Source organism: Apteryx mantelli, chromosome 14 (assembly GCF_036417845.1).
Source record: "Apteryx mantelli isolate bAptMan1 chromosome 14, bAptMan1.hap1, whole genome shotgun sequence".
Taxonomy (NCBI): Eukaryota; Metazoa; Chordata; class Aves; order Apterygiformes; family Apterygidae; genus Apteryx; species Apteryx mantelli.
Window position 1 is genome coordinate 23,757,557 of NC_089991.1, and position 19,892 is coordinate 23,777,448.

Consider the following 19,892-nt stretch of genomic DNA (forward strand, 5'->3'; position numbering starts at 1 on the left):
CGCTGCAGAGCTGCTTTGAAACATCAAGTATGAGGATTAATTTATTGAGGGTCTGCTCTTGTCAACAGAGCAAGATCAGCCAACATTGTGGGTGCCATGACTGTGGCATACCTTCTCTATGTGCTAGAATTAGATTAGCATTTTCAGAAATGCATCTGATGCTATATCCTAACCACAGTCAGCAGGATGTAGGTGTCTAGGTACTTTAGAACTATCCACAGGTCTTGTTTTGTCACTACATCAGAAAAAAATCCAGCTCCCTATGCTTTCCTAATTTTCTAGAGCTTCTGAGAGCATAAAATGAATTTGCCTGGAGAGGCATGGTTTGATCTCAGTGATTCACAGGACCAGATTAGTGATAGCCTAAAGAAATGTGAATAATGTGGACTGCAGCTCCTCAGCACCAACTATTTTGCTCTATGGACCTGCTTTTATTGGTCTACACTATTTGCTAATGCAGACAAATCCACAGTTGTCAATCTTGCTTCAGATAAATGCTGTAAAATTTAAATGAAGGTGAGCAGATGAGCACAAGTAGTCTTCAAGAAACAAAATAATCACTCATTTTTTATGTAACAAAAATGCAGTGGATGAGTTTTTGTAAAGTCCAATGTTTCTACTCATTCACAGAAAGTTTACAGCCATGTCTAATGAAAGTTAAATTTGACAAAAGTAAATATTCCCTACATTAAATAATTTCTTCCAGGTCTAATGTAACTCAGCATTTGTTCTCATTTTAGTTCTTCAGTCTCTGGAGAATGAATCCTGGAGCTCATCTAACAACTGCCATCCCATTGAATTGTAATGCACGTCTTTTGTGCCTAAACAAGCTGGATTGGACCTATTGATACCATTAACAGAATTCAAATAAATGCTTATACTGACATTCTTTCTAAAACAACCTCTAGATATGCTGATATTTCTTTATAGCTGCCTGATTTCCAGAGCTATACTCTTAAAGCCAAACCTTTCTTCTAAAGGTCTAGCTTAAAATTAGGGAATTCTATGGAGTGTTACTCACAGAGTTGAATTTTAGGCACTGACTTCATTTCAAAATTGAAAGGTTTTCTCCCTAAGCTCTTTATTTAACTGTTAGAGAGAAGCTCCTTTGAATGGCAGTTCAGAGCCCACAAGTTGGTTTCATATTCTGAATTTCCTTTTGGAAAGCTTCTTACTTGGCAACCCAGCTGTGAATACTGCTTCTCTCTGGAAGAGCTGCTTATGACTCTGAATAGCTACCATTCCTATAAAGAGAAAAATGGTGTCGGTTCCTGGATCTCCCTAGCAGGAGATATCACTGCAGAACAATGATTTTTTCAGAGTTTTTTTCCATCTCCTCAGTTCTTTTCAGCCTCTTTCAAGTTGCAAATTTCTGTGATTTTAAGCCAATTGATTAATTTAATCTGACATCTTATTTTAAAATCTAATTGGAATTTACCTTTTCCTACCAGTTAAGAAGTAAGCCACGGTTCTGTACTCACCTTTTTTTACAGAACAGAGGTGAAAAACAATTTAGGAGATTAGGCAGCAGATTAGAAAAATAATGTATATAGTTGGAAACTGTAACCAAAAAGTTACTTCCATAGAATTGTTACAAAAAGAGAGCAAATGACATTTAAAAATCATCCATCATTTTACATAGATAGCTATGTAGCCAATAAAAACTACTCTATTTAAAAAGAAAAACCCTCAATCTCCCACATGCTGACAATTAGCCTAACATTTAAAACCATAAAGAAGTTAACACCAGAAATCTATATAGGCTCTTTTATCAGCAGTTTATACTAACTTGAACCAACTTGAAATGAACCAGCTGAGGGTAAATAAAATCAGAATCTTCTGATAATTTCTCCTCAGTTGTTCTGCTTTCACTGTCAAAACCTTTACTTACATAAGGTAGTCCAATTGCTCTGTTTCTCTCTACAACAGCTTTCACCTCATCAAGAGATCCGTAATTATAGCGACTAAGCTGAAATCCAAGACTCCAATAGGAAGGCAATGCTGGCAATCCTATTAGCTGAAAGTTAAGAAAAAGGAAAAATAAAATCAAGGGCACTGTCAATTGAACTTGAATGTGTCAAAGATTCACTAAATCTGTACTCCTCAAAACTAACATTAAACTTAAGTATGGGAAGCTAGGTTTTATGCAGTCACCCACAGCTGCAATATTTTTCTGTGCTATTTTTTCAGAAAAGAAAAATGTTGGAAAAATGACATATCTATTGCTACCCATAAAGTTAAACTGCCACCTCATTTTATTTTCTGACTTTATACTCACTTATTTACTGTCTTATACTAGAGTGTAAGCTCTTCATTTTAATAATCTTTTATTATTATATATTTATGCAGCACCCACTATACTGACCCTGATTCATGACTCATGTAATAGAACATCATCAATACCAATTTCTGAGGAGCAGTGCTAAATTATCAAGGAGAGGCAAAGTAAACAAAAACTATAGAATGAAACAAAAACAAATATAACTATGGAGATAAGCATGAGGAATGACTTGTCACAGCTGGAACAGACTAAAACTGCCTTCATCAGGGAAGGACAGCTGACAAGTCTGCTAACTGGTTATATTGTTAATAAGGCTCTGTCCATGACCCCAGCAAAAATTGGCTTCATTGGTAACGAAACCAATTCCTCCTTCAGTCTCAGAAAGAAAAAAAAAAATCCCACAAATAGGTTTTAAAACACATTATATAGAAGATCAACGTCACCATTACATTTTAGAGATGAGGCGTCAAGCAAAGTAATAATTTGCTCCTGGTGATTAGTGGCAGGCAGGAATGTTATGGGCTCTCCTCCCTACATAGTTTTGCCTGTGTGTGTATTCAAACCCAAGCTTTTCATATTACATGAGCTATCTTGCTGAAAATTGTGTTGGTCTAAGTAAGGGGAAACTGCATAAAAACAATGAAAGTTACTTAGTCAGAAATTTAACTAACATAAGAGAAGGTTTAAATTACCAGTTTAAATTACCATTGCTACCGGCATGTCTATTGCAGAGAGAAATTCAATACAACTAAATGTAATGTTGTTAAAAAACTTACACATACTTCCTTTAAGAAGTCATTGAAACAGGATCAGACCCCCAAAATACAAATGGAAAATAGCTGCGAGATATTTTTCTACCATAAAATTGTGACAAATTAGCAAGTACATTATCTACCCTATAATATTATTATATAAATAAATAAAAAAATCTCGTAGAGCATGTTAGCCTCAGTGAACAAGTATGTTATTCCACAAAGCCCATAACTAGCTCAAATAGCAGATGACCACACTGAAAACTATTCAGAGCATGCATATTGATGAATTAGGAACTGGAACTGCTATATCCTCTCTGCAATAGTATTTCAAGCAAAAGTAGTGCCTCCCATTAACAAGCCAGCTAACCAAATCTACACCCCAACTAACTTCAGATAGTAATTCCTGATGGCAGCAGTCAGGTTAGGGACAAATCTTGAGTTATTTTTGGATTAATAAAATAGTGAAGACACAGGGTAGCATAAAGAGAAGAAAGAAAATGATCCACAAGCACATAAAAAAAAATCCATAAAATCTGCTAAATGCATAACATCTCTAGATAAATCCGAGAATCATAAGATTTTTGAGGCTGGAAGGCACCTCTACCTCTCTAGCCCAATTCCCCCACTGAAGCACGGTCAGCTAGAGCAGGTTGTCTAGGACTGTGTGCAGTCAGGTTTTAAATATCTTGAAGGACAGAGAATCCACAACCTCTCCAGGCAACCTGTTGTTCAGAAATGTACCTTCAGATACTCCTGGACTACTTGTTCTGGAGTGTCTCCCAAGAAGACATAAAAATCAAGAATTCCGCCAGTTGTTCTGTAAGTTACTGCAGGAGCAGGCTGCAGAGCAAATTCTGTGAGCAAAGAATGCACAAATCATTTTTGAATATTAATTAAATCTAAAATAACTGTCACACTGATATGAAAGACAGAAGAACTTGTGCAGGAGAAAATGTAAAACAAAAATACTCAAGGAAACCGAAAACAATTATTTGAACTTGCAATGAAGGTAAAAGATATTCAGATTTATTTTTAATATCCATATTTACATTCTTTTACATGCTGCAAAGAGAAATTAAATCCAGTGGCACAGCTCCTTCTCATTAAATTTTCAGTACAACTTTCCAGTCTCAAGAGACTCGAGTATTTCTGTTAAGCATACAAATATGTATACTTATCTAAGGAAAGTTAAGGTAATATGTTTGCAAGTGCTGCTCACTATAAAAGATTCTCATATCCTATACTGAACCTTCCCTGAATCTGATCAAAATTGCACATGCTTCAGATAGGCTTTATTCAGGTGTATGACACTAGTGCTTCCAATACAATCTTAACAATAACTGTGTTTACATTGCTTATGCTAAACACTAGTAAATGCTCACAACAATGAATGCCATCACATATTTAAGACAACTTTGTTTAAAATTTTACCTGTGACTTTATTTTAAAATAGACATTTACATCAACTCAATCTGATCACAGTGTGATAGTCCTGCAGACCATTTAAAAAGCTATTTAACTGCAATACTTAGAGCTACAGAGAAAGTTTTCTTACCCATGGCATTGCTATTCATTAAGAAAACACCAAGAGAGGCTCCAGTGTTGTCTTCCAAACACAAGAAAAAAGTTTGAACACCATATAAGTTATCCATATTCTTAAAAGAAAAAAAGAAAAGCAAGCTGTTTAAAACTTAGTGACTATATGTACTCTGTGGTATCTCCAAATATATCATATGCAAAGTTAAACTTCTCAAAATATAGCAAGTAACTGAAATCAAGAACACTTTCCTCAGTTGTTTTTTATTTTCCTATATCTCTCCTTTATGTAAATGTCTTTAAGTTGCTTAAAATACATTTATAACACAACTTTGGGGAAGTCTGCATATATTACAACACTATTTTTGAGTAATAAATATGCACATCAAGTAAACAATATATGTCATAAATCTTTAAGAGTGGTACAGTATTTTACATTTAACATATGGATAAGAGGACCTTTTTCTCTTTTATATTACTACTATTGTTTTTTCTCACATTATTAGCAATAAAAATTCTTATAAATTATAAGATCTGGTGTCAGAGTTATATTTTCCCCTACAAAAGAAAACTCAGAACAAATTGCTGAGGAGCAGAACCTTAACAATTCCAAATTAGTCTAACTTCACAGTTCAGTGTTAGTTTAACTTAATTAGTCTACATTTAGTGAAACCATTCTGATAAGAACTATCTTCAAACCTCCATATACCAGTTATTAAAAAGATGAAGATTATGAGGTGAACATTTAGTAGAGATAGAAGATAAACAAGATGATTTCTACAAAAGGTTTTGTTTATAGTGAGATAAATGTGAGCTACTTTAGCTTTTGGTTCTAAAAACAAAATTGGGCTTCATGAAATCTTACCAGGCCAAATCATACTATATGTTGCCACCTGTAGTGGTCAGAGCTTGAGGAGGTATAGTTAGCTCCTCCTATCAACTTCTCCCATGGATATCAAATTTCCAAAGAAAATTAAAAAATACATAATGGAAACAGGAAAAATTAAGATTAGGGAGACATGAAAAAATAGAATGGTGGCGGGGATTCCTGTGACACATACAGCTGTTAGCACATAATTAAAGTTGTCATAACTCCTGCTTCTTCCTCCCAAGGAGAAGGAGGATTCAGAACACCTGCCAGTACCTTTGGGAATCACACCAGCAGGGTCAGGGTCAGGAAACAAGCATGTCTCCCGGCTGCTGAGGGATGGTGCAGAGGAGCAGCAGTATTAGATTTGTCCTGCAGTTGAAGTCCCAACAGCACTATTGCTCTCTTTGTGGATGCACACAATATCCTTTGCTGGGACCTTTCTTTCTGCAGCCTCTACTGGGTAGCCATTGAAGGATGGTGGACAAATATTTAGGCTTAAAAAGATACAAATTTCAGCAACTGTCTCACTTAAGTATCTGTCTGCATCTTTAGACACCTTATTGCTTTTAACAATCTAGCCCATAATGATGATCAATACTGACACACTTTCCTCTCCAGTGAACTCATTCAGAGAGCCATCATCTGACTATACATCAACCCAATGTTGCAAGCCTTTTTCAGGGAAAAATCCCATAGAAGATGTCTCAAAGCTGTAAAGGAAACTTATTTCAAAACAGAATAGTGAGCTCTCCCCTAAATCCTGTTAGCATAACTTCTGTTTCAACAAAACACTTCGGTGCTCACTTGAAGATAAAAATATGGATTGGTGCTGCATTAAACTGAGACAATAGTAAAAAAATGGTGTTAATAGAGGTTGAATCGATACAGTTATAAATAAATTATTTTTGGACTACAATAAAAGTAAACATAAAAATATTCTTAATAGCAAACATTCCTTCCTTCCTGATCTATATTGATTTCCTGCTCCGTAAGATTGATTATACATGAGACATGTAATGTTTTCAATTGTTTTTTTACAACATTAGTTCATTCAAATGCTTACAAACTCAGGCAGATATTTCCTTTGTTCAAAAGTTTCCAGACAAGCAAAAAGATACTAATAAACACAGCAATAACATTTGATCATCTATATTCCCCAAGGTACAAAAAAGAGAGGTTGTGTATGGGAATACAAGTCAGAAAAAGCAAAAAATAAGATTATTGGTGTAACTTGTCTTTGGCGCAACTGACTGTAAATCACATTTCTTCAGTATTGTCTATTAATAAGTCATTGCAGTCAGGACAATATGACAAAACAATATCTCTGTGCACCAGTGTCAAGAGAACTTGGATAAAGCTAAGTATATCTCAGGGTAGATATAAGAATACACTTTTATAATTATTGGAAAATGTGTGCCCTAGAAATCGCTTTGGAAAAAGACATAAAGACTAGAAACAAAATATCTGCTGACAGACCTATTTTATCTCATAAGGAAACAGCTGTTAAATGCAACTTTATCATTATTTTCTGAGATATGATGCATTAAAGATTTATGTGCTATATTTACTGAATTTTGCAGACAGCAATGTATTTGGACACATGGTTATTTATTCTGTTTATCAGTAGAAACTGAAGACTGTCATATATTAATATGATGAGCTGATTGGCAATACTTCACATAAACACAAATTTCAAAATATTTATAAAAGATATTCTGCAGGGAACTTTATTCAGTAACACCTAACATTCAGTAACCACATGCAGTGCCTGGCAAGTCTTCAGGGAAAACCTCTTTGGATAGTATTAAAGTAGCTACCGTGTGTGTTTGGGTTCCAGAATTAGTCTGCAAAGAGTAAAGCATAATAAAATAAGTCCTTACTCCAGAAGGGGCAGTATCCCTGCTGAACATGGGCCACGTTTTCCAGTAGACGTCATGCCGGTATTGCTTATGCACGTGTTCTCCCACACCATAAATGTTGCTGCTAGGTAGTTTGATTGACAGCTGTAAATACTGGTCAGCATACTGCAGTGGTCCTATATTAGTATCAAAACTGATTAAACAATAAAAAAGTTACTTTAGCACTGAATGGAAACCACCTGCACAAAGTTACCTGCCAAAGGTTATATACAATAGTACAATAGAAGTGCTTGCTCAATGCAAAGAAACAAAGCCATTATTGAAGAAAGCTTTTGAGTCTTGTGTCACTAGTAGCTTTGCCACAAGCTCTATGCATAGGAAATCATACTTTGTCTTGGCCAAAACCAGTCGTGCTCTGAGAAATCTTTCCCCATGTGAATGTTACAGTCAACAGGTTTGAGCAAAACAGAGCAGGAAGAGCAGTCCATCTTGAGTTCCTATTTACCCTCCTGTGCAGGTAAGAACAGAATAAGCCCAATTTTTAAATGACATTAGTGCAAAAGAATTGCAAAAATGAGGGATCGCTCTAACTGTAGCTAGGGAAGATAAATGACCAGGACATCATGTACTGCAGGGCACCATTGCTCTTCTCAGCCCTAAATATATGAGTAGCTCTCCCTGCTGTTTGCTCTGAGGGAATGATTACTGCAGGATTAATAGTAACATCTCTGCAAAAACCAGAAATTGTTTCTGCTCCCTAGTAGAAACAATTAGTGCAAAACAGTTACAATTAGTGCAGGACAATTAGTGCAGGACAGAAACAGTGCTGGACAGCAGATTGAGATTTTGATCCAGCTGACAGGCTGAGGAGAATGAGGTGGAGGGAAACAGTGACAGGCTAGAGCAGAGCAAACCTCACACAGATGATATGTGCAGTGCCTATTGATGATATAGAAACTTCCTGTACAAGTCCTCAATCTATATTCTACTACCCTTTTCCACCAAAGCTTCCTATCCTATATCTTTTGCACTGAATACTGAATCAGCTCTTTAGGTGACCACACACACAGAGTAACTGGTCAGATGGAAAATTTCAGTGAGTGGCAAGAAACACAAAAATAGTCTGTTTTTTACCAAATTTTTCAAATCAGCTGCAGCTTGCACTCACAAGGGAAAATGAACGAGCCCAGTCCTTGCTTCTGAGTCCTGCTAGGCCAGTCAGTACAGGGGAACCACCAGGAAGAGAAAACCATGGCTATATACTAGCTGGTTTCTCTGTCCTGGAGTAAATTAAGGAACAAATTAAGAGTATCCTTCATTTAGGGTAGATTAAAGTGATAATATAATTCTCAGTGTTTAAATGGTTCAAGTCCTGTTTTGATGGCTATCACATTTCCCATAGTAAATTTTGTATAAAGCAACTGTGAAGGTTCTCAAAGAACATGAAAGTTATTGATGTTGAAAATAGATACTTATGTATCTGCATAAACAGAACAAGCCTGTAACAATAATTTTGTACCTTTCACCAATCCTTTCCATTACTGACAAACTATTAGTCTTCTGAACAAGGATTTGGACAGCTTTAAATATTTAAGAAAAACCTGATTTCATTTGTTCTTTCTCCAAAAGGATTTGAGAAACAGCAGGGAAATTTGAGTGGTGTTGAAGCTGAGCTGCAGTGAGAGACTGATTCCCTCACCTACAAGGTACAGGGGAAGGGTGCAGCAAGCTGCAAGGGAAAGGTCTGACTGATCAATTTGCTCTCCTTTTTGTTTAGCTCTGCAGAGCTATCCCAGTTGAGAGGGTGAACCAACCTCTAGACTCCCTTGCACAGCAAGGGTGCAGGTTCTGACCCTGCCTGGGTTCTCCCATGGGACCAAAAGGCTTCACTGAGTGTCTGAAATATCTTCAATCCCATATTTGATGGAGGAGACCATACCTTGCTATAAAAATAGGTGGGTACCAAAAATATATCATTTTCTATTATATGAAAAGAATGCTGAGATTTTGGTCATTCACCAGATGCTGTTCTATCCTATGGCAGAGTATTTTAATTTTTACCATGTAATTAAATATCTCCATAAAAAGCCAAGTGAATTAGAATGTTTTAATTGCTTTGTATTTCCTAAGCAACATAATATATTGTTCTGAGTAAGAAAACCTGGGAATGTTTCTTTTCTTTTCTTTTCTTCACAAAAAAGAAGTAGAGTTGAAATTTACATTTTTTTCCTATGAAATGACAAATGAGAGAGGAAAAAAGTTCTGATCTATCGAAGGATTTAATTTCATTAATTTTAAACTTATCAGTATTTGCTTTTTTTTCTTACAATTTTGAATATTTCAGTTTCAGAAATAGAGTCCAGAAATGGACACAGTCAAGCATTAGTGTGTTTTTTTTCTTTAAAGACATGAAATGCAGCCATTTTTATCATATTAAATGAAAGTCTAAGGAATTTTCCTTAGGAAAGAGAAACAATCAGAGCACTGTTTCAAACTGGTCCTATTGAACTATTTTACTCACTCTCCTCTCCTTACACCTATTAAATCAGTCATGGAATACTAAATACTAAGTCCGTCTATAGTGCACTCTGCAACTGCAAATCAATAATTATAGACGCTTTTAAGATAGTAAACAATACTAATAACAGCACAAAAATAATTCCTATTAATTAAACTTGAAAAGTTGATAACAATCCGACTCATCCTAGTAGTGTGACAGGTAATAATTAGATTGATTTAATAGGTATGTTACTCATGACACTTTCCTCTTTTAATGAGTCTTAGAGCTAGGTTGTTAGTTTAGGTTTGTGTTATTTATTTAGTTTTTAGAAAATAAAGGGATTGAAATCCTTCAGTATATAAGTACTTCACTTACGTTTTTATGTGACTGGCTTAGCACTGGCTTGTACCAAATATTCTTGTATCATATATTTAAATAGCAACCTGATTTTGGTGAGTCAGAACTTCAGAAATATTGTGACAAATAAGATATTAAAGGTGCAAACAGAAGTGTTCACATATCATTTTAAGCACTGGGAAGGACTTCTCATAATAAAGATTCCCAAAATTAATGGAAAAAAGTATCTGTGAAGATTTCCCTAGTATCTGGGGAAAAGAGGAAATAGAGACAATTTGGCTAGATCTAGAACTTTTAAGACAGAGCTCTTCATATCACAAAATTTATGTTGAAAGACGTCACAGGAGTCCTTGCAGAAGGTTTATCAGTCAAAAGAAGAGATGTAGCTTGCATGTCCAAAAGGTGACTGAATATGTGCCAGCTTGGACATGTATTATTTATGTTGCAACACAGACCTTCAGAGAAAACAAATGCCACCAGCATTATTCATAAAAAACACCATAGTTACTTACAGAACTCTTCCATTGCTTATTCTGGTCACTGTGATGCCAAAGGGATTCTGATTAACTTCAACTTTATACTTTAAGTTGGAGGCTGCAGAACCACTGAAAGGTCCTACATGCTCATGGGGGACTTCAAATCTTTGTGTTTTAGGATCAGTGATCTGCACACATTTAAACAACAAAAGTATCAGGTTTTTAACAACTTATGTCTAATTCTAGCATTTTCCAGCATTACCATATATTTCTGGCTTAGCAAAAACACTCATTGTCAAAACAGCATTAAGGTAATATCTGATCAAAGTCAATAAATGGCAAAATGAAGACTATGTAAATCTACCCAGGCTCTTTGTTTATATATATTAGGATATTTCCCTTATTGCTGATCTGAGAATATTTTTCACATGAATGTCTCTATCATTCAGAATTCTGCACAATTGTATTCTCAGTTATTTCACAGCCCTTCTTCAGTACCTCACTTTTAATCTTTCTGCATGTCCAAACGTTGGTTATGCATGGCCAAACCCATTCTGCCTTTCAGGTTTTCTAAAAATCAGTCCTGCTTGTGGCAGTCCTGCTTCCAGCACCAGTCCCAGTTTTCTGCTCCACTGCATACTTTCATCTCTGTCCCAATCTTCTTCCTCTCCCTTCATTACTACTCTCTTCCCACTTTCATCACCCAGTTTCAGCTAATTCTCTACTTACACTTGACCCTGCCTTTTCCTTGCTCCATATGCCCTGCCCCAAGTACAAACCCACAATAACAGGAGGTTCTCTCACAGAAAAGTCCTACTCAGGCGCAGAATCCATGGATATAGCATATTCACCATACACGGACTGCTGAACAGAAGGCTTTGGAAGTGCTAAAGCTTTCTGACAAAATGATTGAGATATGGCCAGAACATGAATAAAAGTAATAAATACATTTGGTCCAAAAATATTTTCTGATGAAGCGGGAAGAAAAGGTAAATACTATCAAAACAAATCTTTTCACAGATACTGGCATTTTTTTCATACAAAAATCCCACTGTATTAAACCATGATTATATGGCTTGTGATAGTACAGACACAAAGAAAAGCTGAGAGGCTGAGCGTAGCCATAGCTCCATCCCCTCACTGTTCCAGAATCCCAAGTGATGTATGTTGTGCAATAAGTTGATCTGGAAGCAAGAGAGCAGAATTTCAATTGACTGTGCCTGATTAGATTGAGAATGAATAGGCACCGTGCATCTAGACTTTCCTAAAAAGCTTTAAAAATGGTAGTCTGTGCCTTTGCATTAATTTATTTTGCATGGTTAGATAAATGATCTCTTGGTCATAGTATTCTCTTGGATGTACAAGGATACACTTCAGTGGGAATCATGGGAGTGCAACGCAGAGAATTAACCCAGTACTTATAACCTCACTGCATTTAATTTCTTCACAGTAATAGCCAGAAAAACAATCTTGCATATACCATGAACCTTCAAATAGCATAAAAAAACTAACCTTGAACCTGAAACGATTTTGTGTCTGATACTCTCCTGTGAGGAGGACAGTGTTGATATCATTTCCAAAGAGGGAAGGTGATGACAGCCTTGTTAACGTAGCTTGGAATCCTTAGGAAAAATACATGTTTCAGTATTACTGTGTTGAAATGGACAGTTCAATGTACATAATTCTAGGAGCTTATCCTGCAGCTTACCTGCCTGAGTTGTTCGCACTTCTCCATCCACTCTGTATCCATGGTTTGAAGAGAAAAAACACCAGGGAACATTGGTATCACTCTGGGGACTCCAGCAGCAGCCACGAAGGCTGCAGAGGCTCTGATCCAAAGGCATGAATGGCACAAGTAAGCTGATTTTATACAAATCAATTCTGTATACTAAAATAATTAAAATTCACCTAAGATGCATCTTACCTCAAACATCAGAAACCTGTATAATATTTGCAATCAAATCAACTCATTCTCAAAAAAATCTATCGGGTCAATTTGGTGGTGCAGAATATAAAAAAATGAAGTGGTTTTCAGGATTCAAAGTAGAAACTTTTTAGTTTTGAAAAAGAAAAAGAGAATTTTGGACTTTTATTCTTTCTTAAAGCCACAAGATCCAAAGGAGAAATGAACCTTAAAAAAAATTATTGAATCACTTAAGCTGTGATGGATGCAGTATAGTCTGACCAAAAGTCATGTACTGAAGAGTGGATAAAATTATGGTTGTTTTTACTTAAAAAAAATTTTTGAAATAATAATTTTGTTCCTAAAAAAAACCCAATGACTTTTGGTACTGGCTTATAAGCATCTACATATGTGGCATCAATCATCTGATGCATCACTGATGTGTCATTAATCATTTTAATTCAATGTTCAAATATCAGAAATGTTAAGGTTAGTTCTGCATAACCTCAAATTGAGATAAATAAATTAAAAAAAAACAACAAGCAATTAAATCTGTTGTTTAACACATATGCTTTGGTGGAGTGGCACTAACATTTACACTGCATTTTAGCAGTCCAGGAAACCAAATTGCCTTTGCTTTGCTCTTAGAAATTAACTTACCCACTGTTTGCATGAATTTTACATTTGATGGCAAGATTTGGGTAATTACATCACTTTAAGTGTCCACACATTTTCTGTCATTAAAGAAATGACACATTACTCAGGTCAAAGTGTTACAGTGATATAAATAAATTCCCCAAGAGCAAAGGGCTATGTCATAAATGATCTCAGCTACCCAAGTCCAGCGTGGGTACCCAAGACCTCTCCCTCCATCTGCTAGCTAACAGAAAACTGTTGAAGCTATTGCTTTCTTCATCTGTCTGTGGTAAAATATTGCTGGTGTTTGTGTCATGTTTATTTTAAAATATACTGCAGCTTGTTATAGCTGGAGGTGGCCCAAAGCTGGGTCTTATTGCTGATATCCTTGGCCCTGGGGACACTCGCTTCTGGGTTATGCAACAGAGTCCAGTAGGAGCAGTGCGTATACTTTTGTTAAACTCTGATCAGAACAAAAACAAGTCAACTCCTGACCAGAAACAATGCAAGTGCCTAAGGGAAGCACAGAGACAGAACCTGCAGAGGTAATAACTTGAGATCCGCCGTACATTAGTATTTTATTCAGTGGCAACAGCACTGAGCACAGAAGTGTCTATAAAACCACCAAGATAAACCATGTTCACCAAATAGATATACACCCCCTTCTCCTCCATCAAGGAGTGATCAGATCAGAAAATATTTATCCTGTCATTTTGATCAAGTTTCACACAAAAACTATGGTTGGAGGAGAGATACTGGTTACTCATTTTTCCCTAATGATTCACAGATATGTACATTTACTAGGGATCTGAAATACCTATGTTCATTTCCCACCTTACCAATTCCCACCAGAAAAGCTATTTATTCCCTAGGTTATAAGCTATTTCAGAATAAATCAGAAGTAAGACACACCTATTCCCTCCCTCTGAAACTCTTTTTCATATTAATGACTAAATATTGCAGAAATTAGAACTTTGTTCCCTTCTTTTTCTTCACACGTAGAATATACTCACTATATAGTTACAGAGTTATTTCATCACTTTCATTATTCTTTGCTAGACCAATGATTATTTGAATATCCCATGCAAAGTAAAATAGCTGGAAGAACAGAGATTATCCTAAAGCCTGATTGTGCAAGTATCCCCTTTCTAGTTTCATAAATACATTTTTATGTCTTCCAGCTACCTCTAATGAATACTCTTTGCAAAATTTTCAGCAGTTACTTTACTATGTGGTGATATTCTTCTAGTTAGTTCTAACAGGTCTGTAAGCCATAGATTTATACTTTCATGAAGCATCAAGCTTGCTGTGTACAGAAGTATGTACAGAACAGAAGTGTAAGATCTTTTATGCCTAGCACAGAGAAAGGAGCAGAGTTCACCAAAAGAGTATTTGAGAGACTATTATAAAAACTACACTGTAGATAAAACTGTAAGCTCACCACACCCCGTGAGCTATAAAAACAGCATAATAGATGTTAATACCAAAAAGAAGTCAAGGAGAGAAAGCCAAAGCTGATTTAGAGATAATCTTAGCTACATGAAAACAGTTTATGGTGGGATAAGCTGTGAGATAGCTTCTGAACATTGAACTTGGCACCAAAGATTAATATAATAGCTTGACTATGTACTTAACAATAATGTTGTTTTTATGTAAACCCGAACAGTTAAACCTGTGTCAAAACGGTATTATTAAAAAAAAAAGAAAGAACACCTTTCAATGGTGAAGTGACATGCTAGTGCATGCACTAGTCAAAGGAGTTCATTTTTCATTGGCATGTTCTTATTGTCTAATCAAACTTTGCTACAGCCACAGCAGTGAAGAGTTAACAAATGTCTACTCTCTTTCAGCATTTCTATCTTCAGCAATCCTTTGAACAGTTAATAAATATCTATTTTCTTCCCACACTTCTATCCTCAGTAATTCTACTTATAAAAGCTCATTTTCTGGCTTCTTTTAGGATATTTTGGATGAATGATGAAAACAAAACAGACACTAACTTGAGCTTAGGTAAATCACAATTTTCCCAACTATAGTTTTCACTCCAGAGAACTGATGCATGGCTGTGGTTTGAATCTCTGTCTCTCGTATCCTAGGCAGAAGTTACTTTCTGATTTCTCATAAGCGTAAGCACAACTGAATTGTGTTTGTGCATGAGGATTGTGGTAAGCTGGGACATGGCTGTCCAGGAAGTGATAGGGGATAGAAAGGAGTAAAGCTGGGAAGGCAAGACCTCAAAAACTGGGCATAAAGCTCGTACTCTTTCCTGAGAACCAGCCTGACTCTGTGGGCTCCAGACTGGACAATGCTGGAGCAGGGTTATGATACAGCCACCACTCCTCTGCAGTGGCAACCTGTGCAGGGTCACTGTCTTCTCTGCCTTTGTCTAACTCCAGCCATGGTCTCTGGCCAGAGACCTAACTGATTAGTAATGACTAATCAGTGAAAATGATCATACTTCAGTTTAGGGCGTTACAATTGGGCCCTGAGTCAGATACAACTGTGAGTTGGATCTACCTGTCCCTTACTTTAAGGGGTTCCTTAGCAATATCAGTCTTTCATAGCCTAAAGCCAGCCTGGGGCAGGACAAAGCTGAGAATGAGGCAGAAGCAAAATGCAGACAAAAGGTCGTTTGTAAACTGCTCTTTGCCATCAGTGTGTCCTTGCAGGGTGGTCCTTTCCTTGGGGTTTGATATTAGTCCAGCATATCAGGAACTTTTGAGTTGTAACCAACTCCATCAAGTCCTCCTGGTTCCTCTCCTTTCTGAGTCCCATCTCTGCTTGGCCCTGGCCCACCGGCAGCTTCTGGCCTTGGTCCAAACAGCAGCTTCTGCTCTTCTCCCCGGCTCTGACAAATTTTGCCAAGCAAGGTGAAAGCCTGTTTTGCCACTGCCCAGGCACATTGCCCAGGCCATAACATAGCAACACACAACACAATCTGATAGTTTCTCATAGATATTGAATTAAATGGAGTGTCCTTTCATTTTTAATATCAAATTCAGGAATATTTAATACCTATGTTATTAAAATGATGAAATCTTAGGACTGATGTCTCAATCAGAAGGTTAAGGTACATCCAAATCAGTTACTGCAACATTCAAATCTGCATTTGGTCCTATTTTTCTGCTTGTCCCTATATTTTGATTCCTTTAAATTATTTTTAATCAGGCATTCACAGATTGAAAAAGGATAAAAACCCATCTAAAAACTGATCTAGTATATATACTTTTTTTGTAGTTAAATATGAGGCTTTATGGCATAAAGCCCATTTTCTAATTCTCTCTATAATGTTTTCAGACCTTTGTTGCTACTTGATCCGGGATGCAGTCAATTCTCTCTGATAAGTTTATAGCTGGGCATTCTGGAGAAAATTCTGTTAGGAAAATAAAGTAATGTGCTATTATCAGTATTTAAATTATAGGACTATCTTGATTACCTCTTAAATCATTAACTATTTCTGCAGGTTGTTCCTCACTATCTTGAAATTTTGTAATCATTAATATCAATTCAAACGAGGCTAAACTATTGCTGATATGTTTATCTTACTTTAAAAAAGGCAGAAAATATGCAGATATTAGTTTGTATGAGCAGTTCTACTAACACACTGAACTGTTCACTTTGTATTAGCAGTTATTTTAAATTTTCAGCCATTTTCACCTACAAAGTGCTGCAGTCTCCTTGCAGCAAGTGGCTGCAAATACTAAATGGAATCATATATAAAGCAGGATTCAATATATTAGCATCTCTATAAGACAAATAGTTTCTGAAGTACCAAAACATTAGAAGGAAACATTATAGGTTTTTATGGCTATAGGTTTATCTCCAGGCAATATGGCTTACTCCTGAATAGTCTCCCTCCTTCCTGTCTCTCTTCAGTGATGCTTTATATTCAGAAATATTGAACTTATATTCTTTCTATGTTAAAAAAATAAACTGAAGAAAAATAAAGTGTAGGCTTGGGGGGAAGGGATAAAAGGTTTTCTTATGGCCCTTAATGAGCCGGAAGAATCATGAAGCTTATTTCTTATGTTCACCATTATTCATGTTATCTGTAAGAAGCTGTGATTATGGTTTACCTTTGGTTAATGATAAAAATATAATAATAACACTAATAGCCACAATAAAAACAATGGTTTTGCAAAGCACAGCAGAGAAATGCTTATGCTCTTTTTTTTTGTTTGAACTTCAATAGTCTTGACAAGTCTAATTCCAGTAGTCATTGAAATTATTCCTATCAGAGCCAATGGGTAGCAACCAGTTTCTGAAGATTCATGGCATGATTATTTTATCAAACAGACCTGAACGATTTTCTGGTTCTATGGAAGCAATGATAAGAACTTACGTGTACTTTCGTGTCCAGTTTGTCCTGTTGCCAAAAGCGCAATGAGGACACAGGCCACGATCACCACCAAACAAAACAAGACAATTAGTACTGTTTCCAATCCACTGAACTTCCTCTTTCCCATCTAGGTACAGAGAAACACCATTGTATAAGAAAAACAGAAGTATTAGTTTTGAAAGTCCTGGAAATTACTTATGTTTTAAATCTTATCCCCTAACACAGAGATGAAAACAAAACAGCTCCTTACAGACTAAGTGCAAGAATTCTCATATTCAGAATAATTCAAATAACATAGATTACTGCATTATTAAATGACTGGGCAATCACTGAAGAGTTTATTTTGTTCCCTGCAAACTTCTTTTAAATATGCACAAAATAGAATTTTCATCCAAGTTTAAATAAGGAAATTTTTACATTTTACTGAAACTCCAGAACAGAAAACAAACTAATCCCTACATTTCAATCTTGCATGGTTTCTTTCTTTAGAACAAGCAAAAACTAACTCCTGTTTTATAAAGGATGTTACTGATTAGTTATAAAAATATACTAACAAAGTAACAAGATAAGTTACTTATTTGTAAAATAGAAGAAAAGAGTGTGAGCATAAAGCCACATGATTACATGGATGTTAAAGTTTAGTGAAGGCAGAAGTAACTACTATGAGCAGCATGCTGACATCTGGTTATATAGCAACTGAAACAAGGTAGAGTTCATAGATGGAGTTAGTGCCTTAAATTGCTGTGTAAAACTAGTGGTTTTTTTTCTCCTTTTGTGACAAAATACCTACACTCCAATACTGCTTCTTTGGATGCACAGAGTAAGGCATGTTCCACTGACGCAGAAGTAAGAGAGATTCCCAGTGACTGCTTAGCACTTTCTTGTTAATGTGTAGGTGTCTATGTTTGATCTTTCAATGTAATTTGTAAGTGTAACTATACCAGCTGCTCACCTCTGACAAGACCCCAGGAGACAATGAATATTAGGAACATTGCCATTATTAACAAACACTGTTGAAGTGTTTGGGCTGCACAGTCCACTACTCAATCTTGTGTGAAGAACAACATTGTACCATTACAGTTTAACTTTACAGCAGCAATGAAACTAACTCAAACATCCAGCATCCAGATGGATATATACCGGCAGCAGTAATGGCATTTTTCATTTGGTTAAGAACATTTAACCTTTTAAATCAGTCTTAAGTTAGTGTCTTTAGTTATTTCCGTATGTACACATTACACTGGCATATCAAAACACTTTCACATGACGTAGGGATAAGCCAAAAGAGAAAAAATATTTTGAAAAAGCTTTTTTGTAGAAGAACAGTTTAAATCTATTGCACCTCCTCATGTCTCTCATCCTCCAAGTATCTCCTACTGCCCCACCTGTACTTCATTCATAAAAATCCCACAGCCATTTTTAATATTATGACTATTGCTATTTCCCCTGGGAATGCTGTATTTAAAATCTGCAACTACATTGTTATATTGAAAATGATGCATTTTAAACATTGTTCTTTACAATAAAGAAATGATACTCTGGGTGCTTCTCTCTGCAGTTCCCTTTAATATCATCTGAATACATGTTGACCAGGAGCCATAACAAGTAACATTAATTTTCAGGAAAACTAGAATATTATTAAAGTTTTTGTTGCAACATCCTCCCCTCAATCCCCCAACAATCATAACATTGCATTTTAGTTCTTTCATTCTCAAGGTTTGTCCCAAATACTGAGATTTTGAACATAAGGATTTATAATTTAGAAACGTAAATTCTACTGTGTGACATATACTCAGCAGCTTGGTAAATATCTCTAGAAACTTGGATGCAGTAAATGAAATTACATACCTTACAAGCCCTTTGCTTCCTTCTTCATCTGCAGTTCTTTGGTGAGGCCAAAACCCATGCTTTATTCTATGCTGTTATCAGTCCATTGCACTGTTTATTAACTAATCTACCAATGGCAGGTACATATATATAATTACAGGCATGTTGTGTAAGGGTGTGTGGACTGTGAGAGCATCTGCTTCATTAAGATATATGATCAAGGGCATTTTTCAGAGCAAAAGGGTCAATAAGCAAGGGGGAAGTGATAAATAAAACACACAGAGACACAAACCTGATAGACAAAGGGATAACAGAGGCAATAATAAAGACCAAAAGTCTCCAGTCACTAATCAATAGGCCATTAGGAAATTACAGTTTTGGATATGGCCAACCTGTACTTTGTAACCAATAAGAAGGCAGACATGAGGATTTCGGATTGTTCATGGGGAAGCTTATGGGACTGTGCTAAACTTACTAAGAAATATTTGAGCGAGGGGAATCAGGGAGGAATAAGGAGCGGGGAATAGAGAGGAGGGGGTATAAAAAGGGCTG

At 36.1% G+C, this 19,892-nt stretch overlaps 1 protein-coding gene across 1 annotated transcript in view; it reads right to left on the reverse strand.

The window, feature by feature from the left end:
• The window catches only part of LOC106494316 (maltase-glucoamylase-like), a 60,456-nt gene extending 40,998 nt beyond the window's left edge, over window positions 1-19,458 (reverse strand). The window contains exons 1-10 of the mRNA XM_013954554.2: window positions 19,362-19,458; window positions 17,517-17,640; window positions 16,474-16,547; window positions 12,344-12,464; window positions 12,148-12,257; window positions 10,672-10,823; window positions 7,324-7,495; window positions 4,592-4,691; window positions 3,778-3,890; window positions 1,892-2,017 (exon numbers count right to left, since the gene is read on the reverse strand). Coding sequence (XP_013810008.1) covers window positions 1,892-2,017; window positions 3,778-3,890; window positions 4,592-4,691; window positions 7,324-7,495; window positions 10,672-10,823; window positions 12,148-12,257; window positions 12,344-12,464; window positions 16,474-16,547; window positions 17,517-17,640 — 1,092 coding nt within the window. The 5' untranslated portion in view covers window positions 19,362-19,458. The remainder of the gene's footprint in view (window positions 1-1,891; window positions 2,018-3,777; window positions 3,891-4,591; window positions 4,692-7,323; window positions 7,496-10,671; window positions 10,824-12,147; window positions 12,258-12,343; window positions 12,465-16,473; window positions 16,548-17,516; window positions 17,641-19,361) is intronic.
• Window positions 19,459-19,892: the final 434 nt, after the last annotated feature.